Raw genomic sequence first — 21453 nt, 5'->3', positions numbered from 1 at the left:
GATTTCAGCAACAGGACACTGTCCTTCTCAGCCTCCAGAGCGCCCCTTCTCAACCCCACAGACTGAATAAACATCCTATTTCCTTGCCCCGGTCTGGAATGCTTTGGAGTCCATGTGGCCAGACTCTCAGACCTGTGTATTGCAGATCAGAAATACTTTGATTAATGCAGCTTGGGTGAAAATCTTCAAAACAGGGAGTCTAAGATAAAGCAGTGTAATGAAGGAGTACGGAGGGGCACTGATCCAGCCCTACTTGGCCATACTGACGGGGCAGGGTGAGGCCATCTGGAACCCAGGGCTCCTCAGGGCTGTGGACCCCAAGACAGGACCAGTGCTATTATGCAGGAAGCATTGGGGGGCTTCAGCCTCAAAGCCAGGCTAGTCCAACATCACAGCATCAGGCAGAGACAAGACAATGCTGCCCTGCAGGCCTCAGTGCCTGGGTCGGCCCTGCTAGGACTGCCCAAAAAGCAGGGACAGAAACCTTCTAGGACTAGATCCTGCTCCAGTGCCAACAGAGCAGGCCGAGGCCCAGCCAGGACACTCATGTTGGGAGAACAGAGAGCATTTCTCAGCGATCATCTTGCCGCTTGTCCTGGGGATTCTGGGACACCCCTGCCTACAAGCCAGGTGGCATGCAGACTGGCCTGTTTGAGTGCCAGTCTGCCCCTGGACAGAGGACAGGACACAGTGTCTCACCCAGAATCCTTCACTCCAGGTCCCTTACTCTTTCTGCACCCACCCCCCAGGAATGCCTACTTTCACCTTTAAGATAGAGTTGAGATCCCAACTTCTGACCACCCCCACAGCTGAGTGAGGGAAACTAAAAGAAATCTTTACATCTTGTGTGTCTGCAATGTCCTCAAAAGGTCTCCACTGCTTAAGAAAAATGGTGGGAATATCAACGACAGACAGAAATCTAGTAGCCTGGCCCAACCCTCTCCCTTGGCAACAGGGAAAGGGGAGGTAAGCCAGGAAGGGACTTGCCAGGCCCAGACGCTCTCCCCAAAACCACCTTCCACAAGACTTAAAGAAAATGAAACTTGCACGATGATTTCCACTGCTTATTTTATTTCAACAGTCAACTGTCCCCAGAGAAGAAATGGATACATAGATGATTTAGAAGCACCATTCTCTTCTGAGAACTGCATCAGTGCTTACAAACAGCCTACTTTTTAAAGTTGGCAATCACTATAAAAATATCAAATAGTCAAACTTTAATAGATTTTTTTTAACCAGAAAAGATGCCTATAGTGGCTTAAACTTTATGGAGAGGAGAGGAGGCAGCCCCAGCAGTCAGAATGCTTGGTGCAGCCCCTTGGAGAAGGGGCGAGAGGCAGTGGCCAGGCAGCCCTCACAAGAGATAGAGCAGCAGGGAAGGACGCTGTAGAACCTGCTGTCAGCACCTGGTCCCAGCTGCCCACACAAACCACCTGGATGTGCTTGGGGCTCAGTGTTTGTGCTGCCCCCAGCTGGGACCAAGCAGAGGCGGAAGCAGAAGGCTGAAATAGATGGTGCCTCCTGTCCTGGAGCGGGCCCGAGGAAATCAAAGACCACTTCTGGGAGTGAGTCTAACAGCAGCACAACCCAGACTCAGTTAAATTCATTCCTAAATGTGAGCTTCCACCAGCCCCCCAATCCTCAAAGCCCTGGCCCTCCCCTGCTAACCATCCTCCATGTTCCTGGTCAATCCCACGTCTCTGGATAGAGAGAACCTTAGAAATCACCTTCCTCCCTCCTGTCTTGAAATGGAAATTAAACTGCCATTTTATGTCTACTACTACCCTTCCTCCCTACACATCCCCAAACCCGTTAAGAACATCATTGCTGCAACACCCGCAACCCCCACCCCGCTGGCCCAAGCATGCCAGGGCCTAGTCGGACTGCTCCTTGGAAGGCAGCTGGCTGGGCTCACCCGGCAGCACCTCCGCCTCTGCCTCAGGCGCCTCTGCCTCCACCTCAGGGGCCCCCGCCTCCGCTTCAGGGTCCTCCGCCTCAGGGGCCCCCGCCTCCGCCTCAGGCACCCCGGGCTCCTCTGGTACCCCTGCATCCTGGCCATCTGTGAAGGACAAAGAGGGGCTGGATTTACAAACAGGGGAATTACCTACTTTCAGATGCAAACTTTTGGTCAGGCATTCTCAGGGTTCCCAGCCCCTGCGGAGAATGCCTTTGCCCTCCATGGGCCAGGTGTCCGGACCCTGGCAGCCTAGCCCCAGCCCAACACAGACTCCAGCTCACACTCTGGCTCTGCCTGTCGCCAGCTGGGTGGCCAGGAGCAAGCTACCCCGAGGCTCTGAACTTCTGCACGCTTCTGGGGAATGAGATCTGCCCTCCCAACGTCAGGTCAGCAGGGGATGACAGGAAACAGGGAGAATGAACACAAATGCCGTCCTGGGGTGCAGGTTCAGATGGGTCCTCAGAATCACCTCCTGAGGTGGGGCCGTTAAGCCCACTTCTGCAGAAGGTGAGGGAGGGGGGAGGCTCCAAGGACTGAATGACCTTGCCGCGGGTCACAAAGCTACTGTCTGGCTCTGGGGCCAGCATGCTTCAAGCCACACACCATCTCTGCCTATCTAGGCATCTCAAACACAGCACGTGTGTACAGAAGGCCTCACTTCCTTTTCCTAGGGAGCCTCAGGGAAGGACTGAAAGGGGAAAAAAAAAAATCCTAGAACCTTTAAAGCTGCAAGAGCCCTCGTAAGAAAACCTAAAGCACTTTTACCTCTAATATTGACTACCACAATAACCCTGTTAACAGGACCCATTTTACAGATGAGGAGACAGGCCTCGAGTGAGTGGGAGGGCCTGAGGTCACCCAGTGCGCCAGTGGCAGAGCAATGAAGGACAGGGTCCCTGGCTCCTGGCCGGTTTCTCTCCACGAGGACTTATCCCTAGCAACCCCCACCCAGTTCCAGCTGCTGCCCCAGCCTCAGCATCTGCTGCTTCCCTCTCTAGAATAGCCCCAGCTGAGCCAGAGCAGCCTGGCACAGCTGGTCTCCTGAACACACCACAGGAATGCCATCCTTCACATCTCTGCCCACAGGCCCTGATAAGGGGTGGGGGTGGGGGGGGGGAATTGGGAATTAGCATGAGCTCCGGAGCCAGACAGAATTCTGTGGAGATCCAAGCGCTGCCATCTTCCATTTACATATGTGAGAACCTCTCAGGGTTCCATTGGTTTTCTCACCTGAGACTGGGGAGCCCCTCTTGGATGCTTGCATATGGAATAAAAAGAGGGATATAACTGAAGAGCTCATCCCCAGACCCAATGCATTTTAAATTCTGCTCTCCACCTCTACTTTGTGATTAGGCCCCCTTCCTCCAGGAAGTCCTCCTGGCTCCCCAGAAGCTGAAAGCCTGGGGCCCTCTTACCAGTGGTTTCCTTGTCTGTATCAGACAGAATGGTGAGAGAGAAAGACGCCGGTGGTGGCGGCGGTGGCAGAGGCGGCAGAAAGTGGAGCGCAGACAAGAAGCCTGGTGGGAGAAATTGAGGCTGCGGTGGTGGTGGTGGCGGTGGTGGCGGAGGCGGCGGCGGCGGTGGAGGTGGCGGCGGCGGCGGCAGCGGGTAGTAGCTTGGCTGGAAGTCTCCCACTGGCTCCGGGACCTGCATGGCGCCCAGAGGGAGAGGGTTAGCCAGACAGGCTGGTCAGACAGGCCTCAGACTGCTAAATAGGGGGCTCCCAAAGGGGTAGATTCACCTCTGTGACCCAATATCTAGGCACAGGGCACATGAAACAGGGTGTTCAGCAAATACCCATCCAGTGATTGAAGGCAAGAAGAAATTCAGGCATCTCAGGTACGCCTGGGGAACAGCCACATAGTCACACTGAGCCCTTCTGACCCTAGGAGGGAGGTTCTAGCACCATCCTCACTGCAATGAGTGTCAGTGGGGTGAAGCTTCAGGCCGAGGGCCACAGAGCTGGGAAGTGAGAGGCAAAAGTGGGTCCTGTGGCTGCTCTGCTGCTCTGTGCTGGGGAAGGTGCCAACACATCCCAACCCCTGTGGTTCCTTCTGGTACAGCTAAGGATGTAGACACCAGAGTCGGGGGCCTTATTCCCATAGCTGTGACTTAGGCAAGGGGAGCTGGGAGACCACAGCAACACGGCTCCAGCGGGCAGCTTGTGCGTCTGCTGCTTCCTCGGCAACCAAAGGATAAGCTCACGCTACAGGACCCTATGGCTGGAATGGGGCATCTGCAGTGATGGCCACACCACTCACAGCTTAACAGAGAAAGACATGAATGTAATAAAAAGTGGTAATACATTTCAGATGTAGGTCCTAGTATTTCCTTCTGCATCAGATACTTCAGAGCAGCATTTTACAAGCTGTGTTTTGGAGAACCCTAGTGTCCTATAAGGTATTTTACGTGCTCTTAAGTGTTCTTTGTCAAGGGATTGGAGTACCCCACACACTACCCCACACTGGTGAGTCATATATGAGCACACTGAAGCCTTGAGGCAGTCTGCATTTTCTAACAAGGAAGGGAGAAAGCCCACCTTTAAGTATCCAGTACGTGCCAGACCCTCTGCCAGGCACTTCCCATGCATCACACCTTATTCAATCTGTCCACAGCCCTGTGAGGTGGGTACTCTTTCCCCTACTGTTCAGACAGAACCTGAGTCAGACCCTCAGAGATCAGAGGACTTCCCCAGGCCATATGGCTGGGAAATAGTGGAAGTAGGGTTGGATCCCAGGTCTATCCAACTCCAAGCTTGTGCTGTTTTGTGGGAAGAGAACAGAGGAAGTGAAGCAGCAGCAAATGGGGTAGGAACAGGAGTAGGAGGCTGAGGACATCCATGGGGAATATCTCAGAGCTCGGTCAGGAGGGACAGCAGGACAAGGATGAAAGCAATTCATAGGCTCTTGGGTTTGAAACAGCTTCAGAAATAAATGCCTGATCCTCTATCCAGACGTGAAGGGGGTGGGAAGGGGGATTATTAGTGCTTTAATTCCAAGCTGCTCAGCCAAGTCTCTCCCTGGATCACAGCTCCTGCCTGGGGCCTGTGGTGGCAGCTCAGGCCCAGATAAACCAACTGAGATCACACTCTTAACAAAGGCCGTCTGGCAAGCCTGTCAATCAGAGCTCCACCCTGGACGCCAGGCTCCATCCAAGCTTCTGTGTGAGCAGACGGTGGGTGCGTGCTCTACTTGGCCAGAGGCCCCTCTCTTTGTGTGAAGGCTGGAGGCGTTGTGCTCTCCTGGAGTTGCAGTGGGGTGGCCAGCGTCCCCAGAGTTCAGGTATAGCAGGGGTGGTGTAGAGTCAAGGGCCGTGTTTGCTCTGCCTCTCATGACAGAGATACCTTGGAGAGCAGAAGTAAGTGCCAGGGCCCCAGAGTTGGGGTGACAGCTCTGTTCTGATCAGCTATGTAATGTGAACACCAGTCCTTCACTCCCAGGTTCTGTGACCATGAACAAGTACTTAACTTTCTCTGAGTCGTCTTCCTCTATGCTACAGTGGGGTGATACAGCGTACCCTGATGGCTCACAGGAGGGTCACAGGCACCCTGGAAATTATCAAGACCAGTGGGTTTCAAAGCTTTTCCTTAGAATCAATGGAAAAGGACTTCTAGAAAACTTAACAATGTCTAAAACAGACAGAAGAGATGCTGCTGGGGCTGCAGCAGGAGTGGGGACCCTGTCCCCGGTGTGCCTGACCTGTGTGAAGCCCCTCACAATGGCTCCACACACTGCAGCTAAGACTCTCCGTATGTAAATATCAAGCATTCCTTTCTTCTCAACCACTTTTCACAAAAAAGCATGCTCTGTCCTCACTCTTCTTTACCTGCCACCCAAGAGAAACGTCACTCTAATACCCAGGGTTAGGCTTTTAGCCCTGAGGGAGGGAGGAAAGGTAATGGTGGCTTACATTTCCCTGAACTTGAGCTGCATTAGAACTGACCTGCCCCACAGATCCAGTCTGATGGGGCCCCATCAGGACTGGTTACCCAGGCCTCTGCAGCCCTGACAGGCCTCAGGGTTGTCAAAGGGGAAAGGGCTTTTAGCCACTCTGGTCTGGAAGGAGCTGGTAACCAAGGCCACAAACCTGGTCACCCCAACTTGTACCTCATACAACAGGGACGGCCTGATTCTTACATACTCAGTATTCAAAACACAGGCTTAAAGAACACAGCTGTTAGTAAATGACCACTGGTCTTATAAAAAGATTACATCTTGTCCATTCTTTCAACAAATGTTTCCTTAAGGTGACAGGTGTTTGGAAGAAGGCTTCCATATTTTGAGACTAAGCTTAAATTCTTCCTGAAAGCCCCCAGCAGTCTCAAGTGACCCCTATCTTTTGGCAGGGGACCTCCATGTGCTCCTGGCTTTGCCCTCAACAGTGTGGTTCCAGGAGTGATACTTTCCTTCTGGTACCCAGCAAGATGAAGCACCCTTCCAGCTCCAGCTGGTGGTCACTCACTCAGGCCGTGGTACTATGTGGCTGTTCCCCAGGTGTACCCGAGATTTGTCTACAGTCCTTACCTGAACCCCTAGCTCTGAAAAGCACATACCACAGCACAGACAGCCCAGGCCAATGTGCTGACACACAGATGGACATGCCTACACGTGTTCACTCCGAAAGGTGCACACCGCACAAGGTCAGTGTTGTACCTGTCCTACCAGTGCTCAGGCCCTGGCACAGATGGGTACTTCAGTTCACTTACTAGGACAGAGGATCCAAAATAACAGCAGCAGCATCTGGGATAAAGAAAAACCAGGAAAGGAATGGGGGATGGGACCTACCAAGCCTCCTCCATGGAAGTGGCTGCAGGACACATGCCGGAAGCCCCGCTGGAGGGGGATCCCCGGAGTCGGGGATGCATCCTGGTAGCCCAGTGGGAATGGGCAGTAGGAATGCATGTTGGAGCAGCTGGGATACAGCTTGGAAGGCTCTCTCTCCAGGTACTCAGGCCCCATTACACAATCGGAGTTGACGCTCAGAGGGAGCCCTGAAAAGGTAAGCAACGAGGGAAGCGTTAAAAACACACAGAATAGGGCACCTGGGTGGCTCAGTGGTTGAGCGTCTGCCTTTGGCTCAGGTTGTGATCCCGGAGTCCTGGGATCGAGTCCCACATCGGGCTCCCTGCAGGGAGCCTGCTTCTCCCTCTGCCTCTGTGTCTCTCATGAATAAATAAATAAAATATTTTTTAAAAATTAAGTTAAATTAAAAAATTAAAACATAGAACTAGAGAAAAGAGCGTATCCCTGTACAAAGGTAGCAGTACAACACTCAAATCCACTTACAAAGAACTGCCACATCCATTATGCTTTTGATCCTCCCTGCTTTTAGAGCCCTTCAGCCACGTCCCACTGCTCTTAGAAAATGCCTTTGGCCCTAAAGCCCCATGAGAGCTTGTTCCTGCCTCCACCCCGGCCTCCTTACACACTGTAACCTCGCATCTTCTTCTTTCTCAGCAATCTCAAGGCCTTGGCACCTGCTGTTCCTTCCCTCAGTTTGGAAGGCTTTTCCCCCAACCTCACTGTGCTTAAATAAAGTCCTCAATATCTAGCTCCTACTCTTCCTTCAGACCACAACTAAACCATTACCCATTCGAGCTCTACACATTGATTTGTGGGATTCCTTGATCTGTGCTGTCCCTCCCACAAGGAGGAGATCCTTGAAGGCAACAAATGTGACTTTCCCCGTCACTTCTTCATCACTAGTGTCAGGCACAGTTACGTGCTCAGTCCCTGTTGAGGTGGAATAGAGAAAGGCACTGTCTCTGTGGAAAGATATCTTCTAGAATTGCTGTTTCAGGTCTGTCATCCCTCTCTAGTTTCCCAGAGGCCTGAGTTCTCCTAGAATGTCCCAGAAGGCAGAAATGGCCTTCAGAGGGCATCTAGGCCAATCCCCTTAGCACAGCGGGGAGAGGTTTCCACAGAATAGCTCGCCTCCTGTGCTTTCTACCACACCGCCATAGAGAAAAACAAAGGAAAAAAAAAAAAAAAAAAAAACCACGTGTCTGCACCCAAAAGGAGCCTCAAGTCTGTATGTGACTTGAAATTGTACTTTTAATAGTGAAGACCACAAGACATTAAGAACCATGCGTTTACCAAGAATTTATGCATATGGCGGGAAGGGAAGGAAAAAAGGCAGGATCAATAGACCAACTGCTCTCCAGTGGGGAGCAGAGACCGCGCTCCCACTCCCCGGGAAGGCGGGGGGGGGGGGGGGGGGGGCAAGGTGCGCACGCGCAAAGTTGGCTGGGAGGAGCCTCCCGCGGAGGCAAGGGGAAGAGTGCGCAGGCGCAGCCCCGTCGAGCAGGCCCGCGCACAGGGGCGTCCTGAAGGAGGCGCCACCAGCCCAAGAAAAGGGCGGGAAGAAGCGCGCAAGGGCACTGGGGCGTCTTCCTGGAGGAGGAGCCACGGCTCAGGCGCTGGGGGCCATTTTCTTTCTCTCAAGGCCGGAAGGCCCGCAGCTGGCTACGTGTTAAGAGCCTCCGGAACAACCGTATTTCTTTCTAGCCTTTAATCTTTTGCAAAATGGCACCCAGCCCCGGACTGTAGATTACGGTTTTCCAAACCCGAGTACGCCCGGAAGCATTTACGTCCCACCCCCACCCCCACCCCCACCCGAGGGCCCATGGCCGCACCATCCACGCCGGGGGGCCTGGGCCGCCGGGCCGGACTCTTACCGAAGTCGGCGAACGGCGGGCTGGGCACGGGCCGCAGCGGCCTGCGCAGCTCCAAGCGGCCGGGGAAGCCCTTGCCGGCGGCCTCGGGCCCGAGCGGGAGCCCCAGCGGACCCGGCGCGGCCGCGGCAGCTCGTGCGCTCAGCCCCGCGTGGCCGCGGCCGCCCAGGACCGGCTGGAAGGCGCTCGGCCCGGGGCTCGGGCCGCGCGGGGGCCTCTCGGGGAAGCCCGCGGCCACGCGGCCCTCGGGGCCGGCCTCCCGCTCTCCCGAGGCGGCCACCGGAAGCAGCTGGCGGAGGCTGGGGCCCGGGGGCGCGGCGGCCGCGGCCCCCGCCGCCGGCTCGGGCCCCTGCGCGCCCAGGGCCATGTCCTGCTCCTCCTCGGAGGCCTGCCTCTTGAGCACCTTCTGCGCGGCCATGATCTTCTGGCGCTCGGTGATCAGGTAGCACTTCTCGCAGGTGCACTGCTTCCAGCGGCACTTGCCCGCGTGGCCCTTGACCGGCACCAGGAAGCCGTGGTTCCGGCACCGCGAGCACTTCGGGGTCCGCAGCATCTTGTCGGCCAGCCCGGCGGGGTCTGCCTTCATAGCACAACCGCCACCTCCGGGAGCTGCCGAGCGAGTGCAGCGAGGACGAGCGGCGCCCCGCAAGTCCCTGGCGCTGGGGACTTTGGATACACTTGTAACAAAGTGGTTCTCGTAGGTCCCGGGAACTGCACGGGACCCTTGCATTTTCCCTCCTTTTTTTGGAGTGCAAAATGTGGAGGCTTTCCGTGTCTTAGTGAATTGCATGCAAAGGCTTGGGTGGAAGAGATTCTTCGGGGAGTGCTAGTGCATGTATGTCGTCCAGGATATCTCAAGTCTTACCCGTTTAATTTTCCAAACTTTCTGTTCCCGCCACAGCGTGGACAGAAGAGGTTTCTGTAACTTCAAAAAAGGCGGAGTGATAGTCAACGGTCCAACAGATTTAAAGCTCCAGAGGAACAGGCCTCTCCGTACACACCCGTTCCAGGAGAAAAGCATTGAAGGGGGCAAACCATGTTTCTCCTTCCAAAAGTTTCTGCTTCTGCTGGATTTCATTTCTCCCTCCTGCTGAGAAGCAGCGGCTCACGGTGATGCTTCCAGAATATTCTCAAGAGCTCAGCGCAGTATGATGGTTGCTCAAGGGTGTGCCCTACTAGCAAGATAGAGAAATGCATTTCTGGCAAATGGTGCGTTGCTGTTGTTGATGGCTTCCAAGGTAAAGCATGCTTTAGACAGGATATTTTAGCGGGAGCTTTTATCCTTTTTAACTTTGCCACGAATTTGGTTGTTCCCTGTAAAGCAGCCCAAATCTTGGTACATCTGAAAACTGGCACAAACTTCATAGTTTTCTAATGCTACTAAATTAATTCATTTTCTTGTTTGAAAGAAAGGTATGATACTCTGAGGTCTTTTTTTTTCTTTTCTTCCAGGTCCAAAAAATGGGAAAATTAATCACCAACACCTACATTGAAAAGCTTGTAATCACAGGATCAGACATATTTAAGAAGGTGGTTACACTTAAAACCTTGCTAAAATGTGTGTGTTTTAAGCTGACCTTTTTCTGAAATTTTCTTTCTGCTAACAGAATGGCAGAAGCCGAGGCCTGGTGTCCACCTTGAATTTCTGGAACTCTTGGTTGCTGCTGGCTCCTTTGCATTTCTCACCAGCAGCCTGACAATAGGGAATGGTTGCCATTCTGAGGCTGATTAGAAACCGGGACCTGAAAAGAGGTTTGTAAGGCCCTTTTCTGCTTTAAAGAAATATATTCCTCATTTTAATAAGAGGGCAAAAGTATATGCTTCCTGTATTATTTGGCCCTTCAGGGATTTCACTGGTAATTTTACATCCATTTAAAGAGATCTAGGTTGTCTCTGCTTTGCTCTAACACCCCTAAGTCTTAGTTTTTGATTTAAAAAAATATGATCCTGTAGATAAAAGAACAGGCATGCTCATTTTCTGACTCCACCAATTCAAAATGTCTAATTTTTTCACTGAACTTGTCATTCGAAAGTGGTACTTAAAAATCATAGTTTCAATACTACTGTCAAAAAATCTGGGGCATAAGCTGCATTGTTTCATGATAAGGTCATATTCTGCATTATCAGATTTAAATTTTAACATTCGAGGATAAGACAAAAAAGAACACTGCTCTCATTTACATTTCATGCTTGACCACCCAAGCTCTCTTCATTTTCCTATTAATGATTTAAAGGAAAATCCTATTCAAAGCCAACTATTCGAATTAACATATTTTGGCCTTGTTAACTACAAAATGCTTCCATATTTACTTCATAGCTTTAGAGGCAGAATATACCCATAGGTGATGTGAATTTGCATCATGCTTTGAGAACATTAGTAAACAACCATATATCTTTTTAATCAGTAGTCACATTATAAGATGCAAAAACCCCAGGGTTTACAGAGTAAACAAATCTAAGAAAAAAGAAAAAAAGACTAGTTTATTTCTCTCTTCCCTGGGAAGTCTCAATTTGTGTAGGTAAATTCCAACAGAGCTTTATTTATTTCACTCTTGGAAATTCAGGAAAATTGATAGTTTTGTTTTATTTAGTTTGATGACTGATTACTTCTTAGGCTGCTGCTTTTTTAAAGAAATATATACGTTTCTTTAAATTGTTATTTTTTAAAAATGGTAAAAATGAAAAACTGAAGTCATAAAAAGATGGGAGCCATAAGTATATAGTAGACTCCCTTTTTTTCTCCACACCTAAACCTTAGGATATTTATGTTTAAGAAAGTCTGCATCCAGCCCCGGTGGCGCAGCAGTTTAGCGCCGCCTGCAGCATGGGGTGTGATCCTGGAGATCCAGGATCAAGTCCCACATTGGACTCCTTGCATGGAGCCTGCTTCTCCCTCTGCCTGTCTCTCTCTCTCTCTCTCTCTCTCTCTCTCTGTCTCTCATGAATAAATAAATAAAATCTAAAAAAAAAAAAAAAAAAACTTTCCTTAAAAAAAAAAAAAAAAAGAAAGTCTGCATCCTCTTAAGCAGTGGTTTATAAAATAACGGAGTCATAGTGGCTGAGGAATCACCAGTTTGACTAATTAACCACAAAGGAGCGGCTTGGTGGTCATATGTGACTCCCAGCTTCAAGCGAGGCTCCTTTTCCCTTCAAGTCCCAAGCTTCCTGTCTTGAATAATGCCTCTTCTTTTCAGTTAATATGACTGCTATTGGTACTGCTTAATTTGTATTCATTGTAAAGAGTCTTGCATTATACAATGCATGGAGGTATCATTTATAATCATTAAATATTGCATGCACTGTAATGCTTCCTTACTGGGAGTACACAAGAGGAAGAAAGGGCTTTTTTTGCCTATAGCTTCTTTCCCCTAACAGTTATAACCCAGATAGCTGCTATCTTCCCCTCTTCAAGCTCTCTCCAGTGAGCAATGAAAACTTTATTGAAGATTTTGTAGAGGATGAAAGGGAGGATTTACATGACACATCCTATAGCCAATGCTTGAAAATCCTGCCTTAGCATCCTGCTGTGTTATTGGAGAGAAACTGGTCTACTCCCTCCCTCCACCCCCAGCCCCCAGCCTCTCTGGTTTCTCTCTTTCTTGATTTTTTGGGAGCTCTGTAACAGCTGTGACTATCTTATTTTCCTTTATGTCTAGCACAAAATAGACATTCGGTAAATATTTGTTAAATGTGCAAATGGCTCTTGCCTCCCTCTCCTGCCAGTGTCAAAATTATCTCATCTCTAATTGGCACAGTAAATTAGCTTGGCTTCAGCAACTCTCCCCAAGCATACAAAACAGAAAGCCCACGGTGAGTGAACAGGACCACTCTCTGACAAGCAGAATTTGGTGATCAACTTTGGTTCCTTGAGCTCACCCCCAACCCCTGATGGTTTACTAACAGTAATAATAACAGCTAGCACTTACTGTTTCTATATGCAGTCATTTTTAGTCCGTTGAGGATTCATACAATCCTTACAACAGTCATCTAAGGTAGGTGCTGTTTTTTTCACTCCCATTTTACACATTTTACACATGAAGAAACTGCGACCTAGAGTAGTAATTTGCCCAAGATTTTCCAGCCATTGAGTGGCAAAGCCATGATTCAAAACCAGGAAATCTATCCTCAAAGTCCATATTCTGCTAACTCAATATTTTTTCTACACAGATACAGTGCTCTCCCTAAGAAAGCTTTAGTGATGAATAGAAATTGTCTTATTATATATACCATTACAGATGGGGCAAAGGGGGGTGAAGGTAGTAGCAACCTGGGAAAGCTTCCTAAGATGCCCTGCTCAGTTGCTCTCCTCCACCCACAGCCAATATTTATTGAGTGCCAACTATGTGCTAAGTGTTTGAGACACTTTATAAATAAAAATTCAGAATCCTTACCTTTAGGCATATATTCTAGCTGGCAAATCAGACAGTAAACAAATAATTCCAGATAAAAGCTAGGGAGTAGGGTACAGGGAGAACCAGAATGCTATAGGAACACATAAGGGAGCCTAACCTGCATCAAGAAAGCAGCTCCCAGGGGCACCTGGGTGGCTCAGTGGTTGAATGTCTGTGGCTCAGGTCATGATCCTGGGGTCCTAGAATTAAGTCACACATCGGGCTCCCCTAGGGAGCTTCTCCGTCTGCCTCTGTCTCTGCCTCTCTCTGTGTCTCTCATGAATAAATAAAATATTTTAAGAGAGAGAGAGAAAGAAAGAAAAAGAAAAGAAAGAGCGAGCAGCTCCCAGGGCACCTGGGTGGCTCAGTCAAATAAGTGTCCAGCTCTTGATCTCAGCCCAGGACTTGATCTCAGGTCGTGAGTTCAAGGCTGGCTTTGGGTTCCACACTGAGTGTGGAGCCTACTTAGAAAAATGCTCCTTTTAGGGGCTTGTTTTTCTGCTGAGGCTGAAAGGATGAGTAGGAATTAGGTACAGGAGCAGGAGAGGGGTATCTTAGACAGAGGATGTTTGAAGGCCTGTAATTAGGTACAGGAGCAGGAGAGGGGTATCTTAGAGCATGTTTGAAGGCCTGTAATGTGGCTATAAAGTACAGTGAAGTCAGGACTGGAGAGAGAGAAGGTATAAAAGTTTAACAGTAGCCAGATCACGGAGAGAGTCCTTGGGGAGAAATTATGGGTGTAACTAAGACAAAGGAGAGGCCAAACTGGAATCCACATATCCAGACATGTCCGTGACCTTGGTTTTTCTTTCAGAAAGTAGAACTAGTAGAAGTAGTCCTGGTAAGTAACTAGGACTCATATAGGTATTGCAAGATTAAAATGGAGTTGAGTATGGTTTTCTTTGGGGTGGTTGTTCCCGATGGAACACACACCCAAGGCTAGCCACAGCCCTGGACTAACAATATGCTAGCCACCTGATTCTCCTAACCCTGCAGCCCTGTTCACTGATTCGTGTGACCTCTCCTAGGAATCTCCTAAGAATCACAAAGTAGCAGTGATGGAAGACAAAAGAGTGACAGAAAAATAGAGTGAGATGAAATCAAGCAAAAAGCAGTTGGAGAAGTTTTGTAGATAAAGACTAGAATAAACAATTTTGTGGAACAAACGGAAAGTATACAATCTGGGCAGAGATGAGGCATACTCAAAGTGGTACAGTTCACTGAATTAGACCCAATAGCACTGACCTTTGTTTTGTTTTCACTTCCTAATTTGATGAAAAAATATTTTTACATACAGAAATTTTCACATGTAACTATTACAAGTACTATCAAATTTCAATAAATTTCAGGAAAACTTTTGTCTTAAAAGAGGCACATGTCCCCATAAATACATTGTTAATGGGGAATAATAGCCTTAAATATCTCTCTCTTTTAGTAAAATGCAGATTTGGTTTAACACAACATATATGAATTTAATGTCAATAAATGCAAGGCACTGTTCCCCCAATAAAATGAGAGTCTAAAAGAAGAAAGGAGCAAAGAAAATTAATCTTCCTCTATGTGTATGTTCCTTGTCTAGTTTTTTTAAAACAGTAAATTTTTATTTACACAAAACAAAACACCCAGAATTTCCCCCTAAATTCTGCTTCTATGAGAATGGCAAACATATCAGGAATTTATCTTTCAAGAGACCTTTCTTTTCATTTTAAGTCACAGCATCGGTACAAATTTAGCCCATATTGTAACTATAAACAGATGGCAAGAAATAATTGCTTTAGAGACAGGCAAACTGGATGAGAACTTGATCATTACTCATTAGTTGTGTTACCTTGGCTAAGTCACTTATCTTCTCTGTACTGCAGTAGTACAAGCAGTAATAATATTTGTATAATGTGCTACAAATTCCAAAGTACATTTATCCACATTTATCCCATTTAATATTGTTAATATATAATGAATGCATACAGCTTTGCAGGTGGAGGGGTTCAGAACAAGGCTCCTCAAAATGTGCTACTGTTGACTCTTTTGAGCTGAAGTCACTCAAGACCCTGAAAGCTTAAGAGAAACTTTCTACCCTTCCTAAACTACCTAAAAGAATCTAAATTGAGGGGTTTTGCCAGAATAAGAGTTATTATCAGAAATGTTTTATCTGAATGATTGATCTGTACGACAGGTCAAACACCTAATTACTAATCTGCTCTTACTGCCCTCCTCCCTTTTGAAGCCCCAGATCTCTACCTTATTCCTTAGCTCAGGATGTCATATGTGCCTCATTTAAATTTTCTGTTATTAAATCCCTCATGTATTTGAGGATTCTCATACATACAAAATTAATTTTTTTTCTCCTGTTCATCTGTCTCGTGACAATTTAATTCTTAGACCAGACAGAAGAACCTTTAAAATGTAGAGAAAAGGGCAGCCCAGGTGGCTCAGTGGTTTAGCGCTGCCTTCAGCCCAGGGTGTAATCTTGGAGACCTGGGATCGAGTCCCATGTTGGGCTCCCTGCCTGGAGCCTGCTTCTCCCTCTGCCTGTGTCTCTGTCTCTCTCTCTCTCTCTCTTTCTGATGAATAAATAAATAAAATCTTTAAAAAAATAAAATGTAGAGAAAAATTTTTCCTCCCCAACATAGGCATAGTCTGATTTAAATCACAGAAGAACAACTCTAAGGGAAGTACTTTTGTTATGTCCATTTGACAGATAATAAAACCAAGGATTAGAGAAGTTAAGAAATTTCTTCCCCAAGGCAAACAGGAAGTAGAAGGAACATGTATGTATAGCTCCCCAGTCTGTCCTCTTAACTATTATGCTCTCATTGTCATTATTTAGTTATTTCACTTACTTTATACATTTAAGATCTCTGACTCTTACAGGATTATAATGCCCAGCCCAGTGTCTGGGACTGGCACATGGTTAGCATGCATTATATGGTACCAAAGAGGAAGAAGGGCGAGGGAATGGGGAATGAAGAGAAAGAAATAGTATCTCCACCTCCAACAGATTTAATTCAGTAGCTCAACTTTTCCAAGTGGCTTCAAGCTTCTCCAAGCATAGATTAAACCTGAGCTGACCAAAACCATAGCTTTACTCCCATGTGACTATTGAGCACTCTAAAGTGTGGCCAGTCCAAATTAAGATGTGCTAAAAATATAAAATACACACACCAGATTTCAAAGACAGTATAAAAAAGAATGTAAAATATCTCACTGATAATTTTGTATAGATTATATACTGAAATAATGATATTGTGAATATTGAGTTAAATGACATATTTTAACATGGTCTTTTACTTTTTAAATGTGGCTTCCAGAATATTTCAGAATACCTATATGTCTCACGTTGTATTTCTACTGGACAGCACTGAAAGAGAGATTTGTCTGTGTAGGCCTTCTACTTCCAAGGAGCAAGATTTTTAACAGTAGATCAAATTCAAGCTGTTACACCACTGTCCTGTAAGCCACTTGGATGCATTCCTTCCTCATGTTGATTAGATTGCCTTCACTAACTTGAATCTACTCTTTGTTATTTAGGGCCTTTCTAATGGAATCTGTCTCGTGCTTTAGAATTGGAATTATTAATTAGAATATGTCAGCCAGAAGAGTCTAATAAAACTCTAGTTTGCTTTTTTTTTTTTTTTAAGATTTTATTCATGAGAAACACACACACATACACACAGAGACAGAGAGAAAGAGAGAGAGGCAGAGACATAGGCAAAGGGAGAAGCAGGCTGCCTGCGGGGAGCCTGACAGGGGACTCGATCCCAGGACCCCGGGATCACAACCTGAACCAAAGGCAGATGCTCAGCCACCGAGCCACTCCACCCCTCTAGTTTGCATTTTGGATCTTTAGCTGTATTGATGTTATTTTTATAGGAATATTTTCATATTTATCTTGTCAGGTATAAATTACTAGTAATCTGTAAACTAGAAAAGAAAGAAGGATATCATTATATATCAAGGCTAAACCATTCCTTTAGATTCTTCTAAGATCCCAACCAGAGGGCATGGATCAATTATGAATATGCTGCTTGGTAAGTGGGGATAAGTGGAGTCCTTTGGACATTTAAAATTGTTAAGAACTTTGGAAATTTTATAGAAAATTATTTTATCTATGCCCTTATCCCTCAGAACCCACCCCAGATAAACAACTGCTACTCTAGGAGTACTAATGTTGCTTTGCACAAATAATTCCTTAAACAAGCAAAAAGGCATGAAGATTTGTTATGAATAGTTTTCATCTAAACATCTAGGGATTATTACTTCCCACAACATTTTCTTTAAACATGGTTAGAACATATTTAGTGTAATGAGTTTGGAGATTGTTGCTTTTTCCCCTACAACTTGCCAAATAAATCAGAAATAGTTATTTTCAGAGACAGTTTAAGGAACTCCGTAATTCCCAGTCTGTTCAAGTTTTACAGTAAATCTTAGTTGAATGGCTGTCATTGTTTCCAGTCTGGTCAAGCAAAAAAGAAAAAAGGCATACAATTCATCAGAACAATTAGTTGATTGGGGTTAAATAATTCTAGGAATAAACATTTGACCCCCTGGCACATCATAAACCTCCTGGAGTAAGAAAGATTATAAATTAAATGTACATGATTTAAAATCATCCAGATACACCTTGAACATTATTGCAGGCATGTGGGACACATTTAGATAAGTTAAAACCAAGTGTGGGTTTAGAGTTTAGCTATCTTTGATCAGTGGTTTACTAAAGCTTTATTGCTTTGGTGTGAGGAGTGAAGGGAGGAATAGTGGCAACGGTGCCCCCTACTGCCTGATGGCCATCTCCTCTGTTTCAGGGATTTTTAGACATCCGGTACCCCAGGAGATCATGAAACTCCTAAGTATAAAGGGTTCAGGAAGGGGGAAAACACCTAACATTCTTTGAGGGTCTATGTCCTTGCAAGCACTCATTGTCATTTAATTTAATGATAATATGAAGTTTATTACCAATTCAGGAAAGAATAGGATGAAGCTTAAAGAAACTGAGATTCAGCAAAGTTAGATGACATTTATAGGATTTGTAGTTAGAAATGGGACAGGCCGGGATTTAGACCCAGGTCTGTCTGGCTCCCAAGCCAGGAATTCTTATCTGCAGTATGCTAGCTGTGGCTGGAGGCCTTGGGCACAGCTGGGACTTGTAAAAGTATCATGACCAACCATCCTGATTGGCCTGGGACTGAGGGGGTTCTGGAGTCACTGGACTTTCAGGGTTACAAATGGGAAAGTTGGGGGCAAACTGGAAGCTGGCTGCCCTAGAAAGAATTCAACTGAATAAAGCACTAGGCTAGGAGGGGCAGTTTGGAAAAGGAGGAAGTCTACTCAGTTGTGTCTGTCCTGTTCCTCTCTATGGCCCAAGCCGCTATGCCACAGGTGAGCAGTCTCCGTCCTATTTATTTTATGCTGTGACATATCCTGGGGGACTGTCACAGAAGCTCACGTTTCTGCCAGTTATGATTTCTTCATTTCTCATCCTAAATCATCAGTCAGTTGGAATTTAGTTAATTGAACAAATCATTCACTCAAGTGGAGGGGAAAGAGTAGAGACAGACTAGAGTAGAGACTAGGGCATCACAGAAACATGAATTCTGTGAGGATTAATGAGGGCCAGAAAAGATAGGGGAGTAACAGAACAAGGACATTCATGGAATGCTTATTAATGCACAGGGTGCTGGGCCAGGTATTTTGTGCGCATTATCTCATCTTTTAACAACTCTAAAGGTAGTTATAATCAACCCTAATTACAGATTTTTAAAATAAATAAATGAAGCTCAGAAAGAGGCTAACTGTTCAGGTCACACAGCTAGGAAAAAAGGTGAAAATTTTTCATACTGAAGACTCTTAAATTGTTTCCCTTCAACTTGTACTTTTTCTTGAGCAATATTTTAAGGGTACAGAACAAGTATCTCCTATGAATGAGATAAATTGTTTAACCTCTGTTTTCATAACCAGTGACCCATGCATGCTACATGTTAGGAAAACATCCAAGTTATACCTTTAGGAAATAGAGGCCTAAGTAAATGGTACTGCTATTATTATTCTAGCTTCCCTTACTCTTTATTTTCTTTAAGTTCTATTTTTTTTAAAGATTTATTTATTTATTTATTTATTTATTTATTTATTTATGATAGACATAGAGAAGAGAGAGGCAGAGACACAGGCAGAGGGAGAAGCACAGGACTCGATCCCAGGACTCCAGGATTGAGCCCTCAGCCAAAGGCAGGTGCTAAACTGCTGAGCCACCCAGGGATCCCCTTTAAGCTCTATTTTTGACAGAGTTCAGCATTTCCCAAAATATGTTCCATGGAAGACTATGTCTGTGAAATGTGAAAAAGTATAATATAAAAAGGGGTTCTGGGGATCCCTGGGTGGCACAGCGGTTTGGCGCCTGCCTTTGGCCCAGGGCGCGATCCTGGAGACCCGGGATCGAATCCCACGTCGGGCTCCCTGGTGCATGGAGCCTGCTTCTCCCTCTGCCTGTGTCTCTGCCTCTCTCTCTCTCATTCTGTGACTATCGTAAATAAATAAAAATTAAAAAAAAAAAGTTTTAAAAGGGGTTCTGAGATCTAATAAAATTAGGAAACCCTACGTTAGAAAGTTAAAGTGCTTTACTGTGGAACTTCTCACTCTGCAATATGTTCAGGTGCCCTGTGAAGCTCCATGAGGAAGCTCTAGTGCTGTGTTCTCAACCTGTTATTATTCATTATTGGCACTCCATCTCCAGAAGCCTTTTTAGATATTCCCCTAATTGCCCCTTTCTATCCACCTGCCCCTCCACCAAATTAACTACCAAGGAATAAGACTTTGGTGAGTAGGATGTTTTAGGGGACACAAACTATCGTATTGAGGGTTTTTTTGCCCTCAGTGAACTAATTTTTGCCCCATTGGGGTTGATACCGCTTTACTTGAGAATGAAAGCTCTGGTATGAAATGCTCTTCAAACATGTTTGAGCGACCACTGACCTTTTTCAGGTGGACCGATATTCCCAGGAACATACTTTGGGAACCCTGATTTATTCAGCATGAGATAGCTTAACATTTTGTTTTCTTATGACTCAAGGTGAGAATCTTTTCTTTCATACTTAAATTCCTGATGTTATAAGATACACTGAGACATATTAAAAGTTTTAAGAGTTTATTTGAGCAAAGATCAATTTCAGTTGGGCAGTACCAACCAAATGGGAAGTAGTTAGATGCCTCTGGTGACAGGAACTAGGGAAAAGACTTTTATAAAGATCACAAAGCAAACCAAAGAAATGATTTGATTGGCTGTTGCTCAAGTGGTTGCCTTACTTGGAAAAGACTAGTTGGCCATTTGTGCCTGGCTGTCCTTAGTCTTCAGTTTTTTAACACTGATGGAATTACGGGCTTAGTTTTTGGTTTCCTCACATAGGCTGCTAAGCATTAAAGCCACCTTAGTCTATTTGCCTTGTTTAATTAATATAACACTGGTATAAGACTACAATAAGGATGGGACTTCAGGAATGCCTGGGGGAGTGTCTGACTTTGGTTCCGGGCTTTGGCTCAGGGCGTGATCTCGGGTCTGGGGATCGAATCCCACATCAAGCTCCCTGCAAGGAGCCTGCTTCTCCCTCTGCCCTCCCTCTGTCTGTGCCTCTCTTTGTGTCTGTCTCATGGATATATAAATAAAATCTTAAAAAAAAAAGACAGGACTTCAAAAAGACTTGATTGAGAAATTCTTCTCTCCCAATGGCCATCATCCTCAGTTTGTGATTTGAATTTTATACCACCAATTTTTAAAAAATGGCAAAACACATAAAGTGTCTAATGTTCACTAATCTTAAGTGTAGAGCTTGATGAATGTGCAGAGTTGTATACACACCTATTTCCAGATAAAAGTACTAAATTCTTGATCAGAGAACCTTTATTTTTTAAAAAAATTTTTTTTTATTTTTATTTATTTATGATAGTCACAGAGAGAGAGAGAGGCGCAGAGACACAGGCAGAGGGAGAAGCAGGCTCCATGCACCAGGGAGCCCGATGTGGGATTCGATCCCGGGTCTCCAGGATCGCGCCCTGGGCCAAAGGCAGGCACCAAACCGCTGCGCCACCCAGGGATCCCTTGATCAGAGAACCTTTAAAAAAAAATCTTTGACCTCCCATCATTCACATACTGTGTTTTTCAAAACTTAATGAAGTTTAATGAAGAATCCACCTAAGGGAGCTTGTTACAATTGCATATTCCTACCCTTGAGGATTCTCATTTAGAAGGCCGGGGGTGATTGTAGATTTTAAGTAAAGCATTACAGGTTGTCCTGATGCAAGTGGTCTACGGATCACACTACTGAGAGATGTTGGCCTCCCTACAGGATAAAAGTCAAACTGCCAAACAAGGTGTTAAGACTTTCCCTAATTTGACCCCATTCTATTTTTCCAGACTCAACCCTTGCTAGCTTCCATGTTGAATT

The 21453-nt window shown here is 46.2% G+C and overlaps 1 protein-coding gene and 2 long non-coding RNA genes across 3 annotated transcripts; 1 reads left to right on the top strand and 2 right to left on the bottom strand.

Moving 5' to 3' along the window:
• Positions 1-1051: 1051 nt before the first annotated feature.
• Positions 1052-9274, bottom strand: DMRTB1 (DMRT like family B with proline rich C-terminal 1). The gene is made up of 4 exons (XM_077891828.1): positions 8634-9274; positions 6742-6947; positions 3373-3604; positions 1052-2059 (listed from the first exon to the last, which is right to left on the bottom strand). Exons 1-4 carry the CDS (start codon positions 9214-9216, stop codon positions 1875-1877), a joined length of 1206 nt encoding a protein of 401 aa, XP_077747954.1. The 5' UTR covers positions 9217-9274; the 3' UTR covers positions 1052-1874.
• LOC144310609 (uncharacterized) lies at positions 8852-11559 on the top strand. The gene is made up of 3 exons (XR_013376274.1): positions 8852-9868; positions 10083-10160; positions 10238-11559. It is a non-coding gene; the product is annotated as an uncharacterized LOC144310609 (long non-coding RNA).
• Positions 11560-20142: 8583 nt separating this feature from the next.
• LOC144310610 (uncharacterized) lies at positions 20143-21451 on the bottom strand. Its single transcript, XR_013376275.1, has 2 exons — positions 21121-21451; positions 20143-20907 (listed from the first exon to the last, which is right to left on the bottom strand). It is a non-coding gene; the product is annotated as an uncharacterized LOC144310610 (long non-coding RNA).
• Between the last annotated feature and the right edge of the window lie 2 nt (positions 21452-21453).

The sequence above is a fragment of the Canis aureus genome, chromosome 3 (assembly GCF_053574225.1).
Source record: "Canis aureus isolate CA01 chromosome 3, VMU_Caureus_v.1.0, whole genome shotgun sequence".
Lineage (NCBI taxonomy): Eukaryota > Metazoa > Chordata > Mammalia > Carnivora > Canidae > Canis > Canis aureus.
Note: the sequence above shows the minus strand (reverse complement) of the source record. Positions and strands in the feature narration are given on the sequence as shown.

Excerpts from the sequence above, each read along its gene's own strand:
- DMRTB1 (XM_077891828.1), bottom strand. The coding sequence starts at position 9,216 with ATGAAGGCAGACCCCGCCGGGCTGGCCGACAAGATGCTGCGGACCCCG. Across the intron at positions 3,605-6,741 it reads ACTTCCATGGAGGAGGCTTG|GTCCCGGAGCCAGTGGGAGA; the intron begins GTAGGTCCCATC and ends GGCGCCATGCAG. Across the intron at positions 2,060-3,372 it reads TACAGACAAGGAAACCACTG|ATGGCCAGGATGCAGGGGTA; the intron begins GTAAGAGGGCCC and ends TGTCCTTCACAG.